A 9,182-nucleotide genomic window follows, 5' to 3' on the forward strand; every position below is an offset into this window, starting at 1 on the left:
GTAAGAGGAACTACATCCTTGCAGCCTGTGAAAAGTAGACCCAAGCACAGTAAGTGAAACAAACTAAAAAGACAAAGAAGCGTGTAGCACATGAAAGAGCCTGGTAAGAACTCACAAGACGAGACAAATGAAGAGAGAATACGCAGTCTACCCGAAAAAGTTTAGAGTAATGGGAGTAAAGATGAGCCAAAATCTCAGAAATAAAATGGAGGCATAGACAGATAGGATGGAGGCATGGATAGAGAAGATACGAGAAATGTTTAATAAGGACTTGGAAGAAATAAAGAATTGTCAATCAGCAATGAGCAAGGCAATAGCTGAAACAAAGAGTACACCAGAGGCAGCCAATAGCAAAACAACCGAGCCAAAAGAAAGGTAAGTGAGCAGGAAGATAGAATGGGAGAAATAACTGAAGGAGAGAATAAAAAAGAATGAAAATAAGAGAGGACAGTCTCAGAGACCTCTGGGAAAACATTATGCAAACCAACATTCAAATTACAGAGGTCCCAGGAGAGAATGAGAAAAAGAAAATTATAAGAAAACATGTGAGGAGATTACAATTAAAACCTACCTGACCTGCCTCTTGAGAAACCTGTATGCAGGTCAGGAAGTAACAGTTAGAACTGGACATGGAACAACAGACTGGTTCCAAATAGGAAAAGGAGTAAGTCAAGGCTGTATATTGTCAACCTGCTTATTTAACTTATATGCAGAGTACATCATGAGAAACGCTGGGCTGAAAGAAGCACAAGCTGGAATCAAGATTGCCGGGAGAAATATCAATCACCTCAGATATGCAGATGACACCACCCTTATGGCACAAAGTGAAGAGGAGCTAAAAAGCCTCTTGATGAAAGTAAAAGAGGAGAGTAAAAAAGTTGGCTTAAAGTTCAACATTCAGAAAACGAAGATCATGGCATCCAGTCCCATCACTTCATGGGAAATAGATGGGGAAACAGTGGAAACAGTGTCAGACTTTATTTTTCTGGGCTCGAAAATCACTGCAGATGGTGACTGCAGCCATGAAATTAAAAGACGCTTACTCCTTGGAAGGAAAGTTATGACCAACTTAGAAAGCATATTAAAAAGCAGAGACACTACTTTGCCAACAAAGGTCCGTCTAGTCAAGGCTATGGATTTTCCAGTAGTCATGTATGGATGTGAGAGTTGGACTACAAAAAGAGCTGAGCACTGAAGAATTGACGCTTTTGAACTGTGGTGTTGGCGAAGACTCTTGAGAGTCCCTTGAACTGCAAGGAGATCCAACCAGTCCATTCTAAAGGAGATCAGTCCTGGATGTTCATTGGAAGGACTGATGTTGAAGCTGAAACTCCAGTACTTTGGCCACCTCATGGGAAGAGTTGACTCATTGGAAAAGACCCTGATGCTGGGAAAGATTGAGGGCAGGAGGAGAAGGGGACGACAGAGGATGAGATGGTTGGATGGCATCATCCACTCGATGGACATGGGTTTGGGTGAACTTTGGGAGTTGGTGATGGACAGCGAGGCCTGGCGTGCTGCGGTTCATGGGGTTGCAAAGAGTCAGACACGACTGAGCAACTGAACTGAACTGAACCTTATTTTCTGTAAGTAACATCTTACTTACCCCTGATTACAAACAAAGTGAGCCTGTGAACCAAACAGAACACTTCCATTGACGAAGTAAACTTGACCATTCACTGGATCTCCCAGATTAGGACATGATTTTCCTAAGAGAAAATATTAAAAATTTGTTGGTTTACAGCAATTCCAAAAAATAGATTTAAATCAAATTCAAAATTCTACAATTCTTGTTTGAACCCATGGGGATCTTATTATTCATTTAATTATTATTTCCTTTCCATATTATATGGCGAAACATGATTCATATCTACCCAGGTAACCAATTGCCAAGAAGATTATTCTCTGGGGATTTTTTAAGCCTGAAAAGATGCATTGCCATCTAAAACCTATATTCAATGAGAAAACCATCACTGAAGCAGATGAATACATGCACTAAAAGGTGTGAAACTCTCCAGACAATAATAAAAGAATAAAGTTTCCTTACTCGTACAGGCCTCCTCGAGAGCTGACCATGTATTGTCATCCTCACAAACAGCAGATCTGGAACGAAGAGGAACTATGGGCTTGAAACCTAGGCGACAGTCATATTGTACACGTTCCCCAGGACGATACCTGGGCTTAGGCGCACCCCGGAGCCTCATAGTTTCAAACCTTGGTGGATCACCACAGGCATCTAGGAATAAAGAGAATAAGAGGATAAAAATAAAGTAGTTTATTTCATCAGGCGGGGACTGTGGCCTGGCATCAGGTATGTAGTACAGAATAAATCGAAAGATTCTTGGCAAGGTTTTAAATGACTGTTCTTGCTTTTACCCAAGTGGTAATTGCAGCAAAGGATGTGTCTTGCTTATTTTAAATGATAATCTATGAGCTTTTGGTTTGTTGAGGATTAAGGTGAAGTTTCGTTCAACACTAAATTGAAGAGATAGCATCAATGTTTTTGGTTTTGAAATATGTTTATAGGTATGTGTCCTTCCCCACTTCTTTCTAAATTCAGTATTTTGACATTCACCTCTCCTCTAAGAGGTCTTCTGTAGTCTATGGCACTCTGCTCAGATTATGCTTCCATAGTTTGAAACACAAACCTATGATCACCTATCACTTCGGGCTCAGTTTCCTCTCAGAAAGCAAGGCCCTAGAGGGCAGAGAGCATATACCTTCTTTTTGTACTACACCCTGTACACCCTGGCTGCTCAAGACATACTATGGCAAGAGGTAAATATCAAATAAGCCTTGTGGATATCAGAGATCAAAATAAATATTGACTAAAATATTTAAAATTATTACTTCCTCTTATGTGTTTTGTATCAGTGAATTGAGCATTTTGCAAATAAATGGAAACCTTGAAATATGCAAACTAGTACAGCCACTATGGAGAACAGTGTGGAGATTCCTTAAAAATTGCAAATAGAACTGCCATATGACCCAGCAATTCCACTGCTGGGCATACACACCAAGGAAACCAGAATTGAAAGAGACACATGTACCCCAATGTTCATCGCAGCACTGTTTATAATAGCCAGGACATGGAAACAACCTAGATGTCCATCAGCAGATGAATGGATAAGAAAGCTGTGGTACATATACACAATGGAGTATTACTCAGCCGTTAAAAAGAATAGATTTGAATCAGTTCTAATGAGATGGATGAAACTGGAGCCGATTATACAGAGTGAAGTAAGCCATAAAGGAAAACACCAATGCAGTATACTAACGCATATATATGGAATGTAGAAAGATGGCAATGATGACCCTGTATGCGAGACAGCAAAAAAGACACAGATAGTGTATAGCGGACTTTGGACTCAGAGGGAGAGGGAGAGGATGGGATGATTTGGGATAATGGCATTGAAACATGTATTCTATGATGTAAGAATCGAATCACCAGTCTATGTCCGATGCAGGATACAGCATGCTTGGGGCTGGTGCACAGGGATGACCCAGAGGGGTGTTGTGGGGAGGGAGGAGGGAGGGGGGTTCATGCTTGGGATCGCATGTACACCCGTGGTGGATTCATGTCAATGTATGGCAAAACCAATACAGTATTGTAAAGTAAAATAAAGTAAAAAGAAAAAAAAAGAAATATCAAATTTTATTACTTTGAATAGCCTTAGTAAAAATTGGTTTCTTGGATGTTCCAGTAGTAATAATTTAATCTTCTTTCACTGATTAATGAATTATGCATTCCCTTAAATGCCCCCTGCAGTAGCTCTTTGGGCTGTTTATCCAATGCATCCGGACTGTAAAGCTGCTATATTGTTACACTTTTAGAATTTTTTTTTACCTCTGTCCTTTTTTTTGGGGGGGGGGGTTCTTCCCTAGAATAGTGTTGTTCCTACTTCAGCAAGTCCTCTTCCTTTTAATTATCTGTGCTCTTGAAAATCTTATAAATCTGTTAGAAAATAATGTAAAATATTATGGTGGAGACACATTGGTTAAAGTCCTGAAGTGCTAAAAGGATGCAGAAGCCTCTCCTATAAGGTTATAGGACCTAAAGAGATGGGAGATAGACTATTTTGATCCCTGAGGGAAATTTTCTTTCTTATTCTTTGGGTCTAGGTCTTTAGATGGAAAGACTAGTCAAGAGAGAACTCTAAACAAGTGAATGTTATCCTCCTTTTTCATCATTTTCTAAATTCTAAGCTCCTCTCTTGAAATTCGGTCCAACATTTCACTACACCACGTGCTGAAATCCACTTTTGGCAAAATGTTTTCAACATTTCCAGTATTCAGGTCTTAATATACGAATTCTCCTCAATCAACTGCCAAAAACAAAAGCAACAAACAAACAAACAAAAAAGATGTAGTTATTAAAAACTTTGCAAAGATCAGTACTAAAGAGCCTTTTGAAGGAGAAAGAGGAGAGTGAAAAAGCTGGCTTGAAACTCAGCATTCAAAAAGCCAAGATCACGGCATCAGGCCCCATCACTTCATGGCAAATAGATGTGGAAAAAGTAGAAGCAGTGACAGATTTTCATTTTCTTGGGCTCCAAAATCACTGCGGACAGTGACTGCAGCCATGAAATCAAAAGATGTTTGCTCCTTGGAAGGAAAGCTATGACAAACCTAGAGAATGTGTTAAAAAGTAAAGACATCACTTTGCTGATAAAGGTATGTATAGTCAAAGCTATGGTTTTTCCAGTAGTCATGTACGGATATGAGAATTGGACCATAAAGAAGGCTGAGTGCCAAAAAACTAATGCTTTGGAATTGTGGTGCTGGAGAAGACTCTTGCAAGTCCCTTGGACAGCAAGGAGATCAGACCAGTCAATCCTAATATTCACTGGAAAGACTGGTGCTGAAGTTGAAACTCCAAAACTTTGGCCACCTGATGCGAAGAGCCAATTCATTGGAAAAGATCCTGATGCTGGGAAGGATTGAAGGCAAAAAGAGTACCGGGGGGGCAGAGAATGAGATGGTTAGATAACATTACCGACTCCATGGATGTAAATTTGAGCAAGCTCTGGGAGACAGTGAAGGACAGGGAAGCTTGGTTTGCTGCAAATCATGGGATTGCAAAGAGTCGAACACAACTTAGTGACTGAACAAGAACAAAAAGATCAGTATAGTGTTGAATTTTATTAATAACATTAAATATACTGAATATTCATCATCATTTTGCAATAGGAAAAAAATGGATTAGAAATGCAATATGATTCCTATTAATAGATACAAATATATAACATCATTCAGAGTTTCCTGGAACCAAGAGAGAAATCAAGTTAATAGCATGTCCATAATTAAATTATACAAGTGTCATTTGTTTATGTATTTGATTTCACTACCTATCTCAAAACCATATCATGAAAGAATTTCTAATAAGAAAAGAAAAGAAATGTCAATGTGATGGTTTAATCCATTCAGCTAACGAGTATTTCTTCCCACTAACAAGCATCATGAAAGGCACACTTTCAACTATATACAGTTTGGAATGTATGCTTTGGTAACCGGTTGAATACAAGGTTTAAACACTGTAATGATTGAGTCCAATATCATGCTTTTCAATTACCAAATTTCTTCTCTTACTCAGAATACTGAATTCTTTACTCCTGTGAAGATTTTCAAACTAAACATTTCTCGTTTCAGAAAAATAGTGACTAAGTTTTTTTCTAGATAATTTACAATATAATAATTATTAGATTTCAATGCTATACATTAACAGCAGATGCCATTATATAATATGATAGGCTGCATCATAAAATTCCCTAATTTTCCAGATGAGTTTCAAGAAGATGAAACAGTCTCTACTACATATCACCTTCTGTACACTTAGAAAAGTCGTGCAGAGACTTTCTACCTGCTCACTAAATTTAAACATTACTCTGGTACTCGAGCACAAAACCAGATCCCTGCCCAGGTAGTACCTTCAGGAAAATTCTGGTCTCTGATCAAAGTGAAATCTCATTGAAACCTGACTATCTTGCCCCCTTCTCTCATTGTCTACACAAACTATTTTTTTTTAATGAATATAAAAAACAAAAGTTTATTGAAATTAATGTCCAAGCTTGATTAATGAACTTTTTAGAAGGCTGGCACAAAGCTTGTAAGCAAGAACATCTATATTCTATAACACTGCACACCTTTTTATCAAACTTGGAAAATGTGCTACAAAATCATGGTTCCAGTCGGTGGGGAAGATGAAACTGGATGGTAGATGCATCATCAGTTGTAAAGAAAAGACACTGAATCCAAGTCTTCAGAAACAATTCATGACTGTTTCTTACTTTTTGTCTGTTTGCCTTCCTTTGCAGGTAGGCCCCCAGCAGGTAGGTTGGGGTATAAAAGGCTTAATGTTTTTATAAAACATCACATACAGTATTTTGATCAGTTAGAATTCACTCCTATACATGGTTAACTTACTTCTTTGGAACTTTAACATGCATAAAAAGTATGAGGGTAACTAGGTGGAGAAGGTGATGGCACCCCACTCCAGTACTCTTGCCTGGAAAATCCCATGGACAGAGGAGCCTGGTAGGCTGCAGTGCATGGGGTCGAGAAGAGTCAAACATGACTGAGCAACTTCCCTTTCACTTTTCACTTTCATGCACTGGAGAAGGAAATGGCAACCCACTCCAGTGCTCTTGCCTGGAGAATCCCAGGGATGGGGGAGCCTGGTGGGCTGCCTTCTATGGGGTCACACAGAGTCGGACATGACTGAAGCGACTTAGCAGCAGCAGCAGGTGCAGTAAGGCAGGAAGAGAATGATTCAACCCATTAGAAATTAAAAGATTTTTTCCCCAGCAGGTGGCACTACAGCACAAGTCTTTGGTTTCTCTCCTCTGTGCTGCCTCTGGCAATATCTGCAAGTGGGCACTTTCATCCTCCATTGCCTCTTTCACAGGTCTTGCCCAGTGGCCACCTTATTACTTTCTATACGTCTTGGGTGTTGGTGCCTTGCTGCTGCCAGCGTCAATGGCATCACCACGTGGGGCACAAGGATGGTGACTTCTGCTGCCTCCAGGATCCTGAGTTACAGCCTCCACCACCAAAGAGGAACTGGGAGGGTGGGGGGAGTGGGTGGGGGGCCCCACCCAGCACACGTTCTTACCTGACCTCCAAATGAACTTCCCAGCCCCACACAAAGCAAGCAGTAGCTTCCTGGGCCCACACTCGGCACCACTGGATGGCCACTTCTACAAAGTACACACTAGGGAACACTTTGTGTGGGCTCCCCTAGCCCAGCCAAGCCCCAGGGGCACAAACACCCCTACTCCCAAGTTATCAAACTGCCCAGAGAATATAGGGCAAACCCTCCCCACAGGCGCAAGAGCAGCCTAACTACATTCCCAGGCACCTGAGCAAACCGTCACCACCAGCGCCAGGTCAGCAGTCCTGTGGTTCGAGTCTGAGTGAACTCCGGGAGTTGGTGATGGACAGGGAGGCCTGGCATGCCGCGATTCATGGGGTCTCAAAGAGTCGGACACGACTGAGCGACTGAACTGAACTGAACTGATGAGAACTGACTCGTTGGAAAAGACCCTGATGCTGGGAAAGATTGAAGGCAGGAAGAGAGGGGGACGGCAGAGGACGAGATGATTGAATGGCATCACCGATTCAATGGACATGAGTCTGAGCAAACTCCAGGAGATGGTGAAGGACAGGGAAGCCTGGTTTGCTGCAGTCCATGGATTTGCAGAGTCAGATACGACTAGCGACTGAAGAACACCAGCCTGGCCCTTGGTAAGCCTCAGCTTCGCCCATCACCCCGCACCGCTGAGTTCCCACCGCAAGCAAGACGTCTCTTCCAGCGCTATGTGGTCCCTACTCCACGCAGCACGACCCGCGGACGCGCTGGTCACGCTTTCTACCCCAATTCCTTATGACCCCGGAGTGGACCCAGCCCCGCGACTCTCACGAGAGACTAAAAGCAAATCTCCTCCCACCCTCGGTTCCAGTCGGCCGGCCTCGCGAGCCGCTCCGGTTCCCCACCAGCGCGCACACTCTGCAGGCTCCTACCGGAGACTGTGGGCAGCAGAAGCACGAGGACCACCAAAAGCATCCCTATGAGGCACCAAACAAAGGGGGACTCCCGGGGCGACCAGGAGGGGCTTGCGCGATACGAAAGCCTCTGTCACTTTCGGGGAGACCAGCGGGAAAGCTGAGCCCAGACGGTGGACCTCTGAGCTCGGTTGCCAGACGCAACAATCCCCAGACTCACAGGTGTCCGGAGCTGTAACGCGGTGGGGCGTGACTGGGCCGTGCCGGGGGCGGGGTTAGTGTCTAGCGGGGCCAATGAGCGGGCTGCAAGGCGGGGCCTCGGCGCCAGGAGCGGTCCCTGCTCCGGGAGGGCGGTCCCCGCGCTTTAGGGGCGGTTCCTGCGCCGGGCGGGGCGGGGCGCGGCGCTACAGAGGGTTCCCCGTGGGCGCGGAGACGTCGGCACACCGCGCGTCTCTAGTTCCTCTGCCTGCAGACCTGAAGGAGGGCCGCGGCGACTCGGCGGGAATAGCTGGTTCACCGGCTATTGGTGAAAAGACTGCTAACCACCTTACGCAGGAAGGGTGGAAAGGAATAAAGGGCTGGCGTGGTCATCATTGTCCTTTTTCCGGAAAAATCAAGCGTCACAACCTGAAGATAGAAATCTAGAGCTTAGCCAGTGGTCACTGTGGGACCGACACCCGTCATGACTCCCTTTGGGACCCGGGGCCCTCCAGATTGTCAGGACACCTGGGCCCGCCTTGCTCGGTCTTTGCCAGTAGTCAGGCATCATTCACGACAGTATTTGAAATTTCCGTGGCTGAGCCTCTGCTACTGAAGCCTCTCATGGCCGGATAGATTCCAGAATCACGAAAGGTTTGGCCATCGCTCTCCCAACTGCTAAAATCCGTTTGTTCTACCCTATGTTCCCAGGAGAGCATATCTGGGAAAGTAAATGGTTAAACAACCCCGGGCCGTTAGCATAATGGGTCTTAACTCTGTGGAAGCCTTGCTATTGAGGGACTAAACGTTTTATGGAAGATGAAATATACATACACGAAAAAGGAAAGAAAGGTGCATTAAGGGCCAAATTCTTGGAAGCAATGAATGTCATTATAGTTGGGAGGATTAGGAATTGGTTGGGTGAAATGGATAAAGGGGAAAACTTTTCTGTTGAAACACTCTTACACACAATGCTGGAAAAT

General features: G+C 43.6%; 1 protein-coding gene across 1 annotated transcript in view; it reads right to left on the reverse strand.

Moving 5' to 3' along the window:
* LOC101105935 (membrane cofactor protein-like) overlaps positions 1 to 8,212 on the reverse strand; it is a 34,881-nt gene extending 26,669 nt beyond the window's left edge. Inside the window, exons 1-3 of the mRNA XM_027976095.3 lie at positions 8,020 to 8,212; positions 2,048 to 2,236; positions 1,607 to 1,709 (exon numbers count right to left, since the gene is read on the reverse strand). Of these exons, the coding sequence (XP_027831896.3) occupies positions 1,607 to 1,709; positions 2,048 to 2,236; positions 8,020 to 8,062 (335 nt within the window). The 5' untranslated portion in view covers positions 8,063 to 8,212. The remainder of the gene's footprint in view (positions 1 to 1,606; positions 1,710 to 2,047; positions 2,237 to 8,019) is intronic.
* Between the last annotated feature and the right edge of the window lie 970 nt (positions 8,213 to 9,182).

Source organism: Ovis aries, chromosome 12 (genome assembly GCF_016772045.2).
Source record: "Ovis aries strain OAR_USU_Benz2616 breed Rambouillet chromosome 12, ARS-UI_Ramb_v3.0, whole genome shotgun sequence".
NCBI classification, from domain to species: Eukaryota; Metazoa; Chordata; class Mammalia; order Artiodactyla; family Bovidae; genus Ovis; species Ovis aries.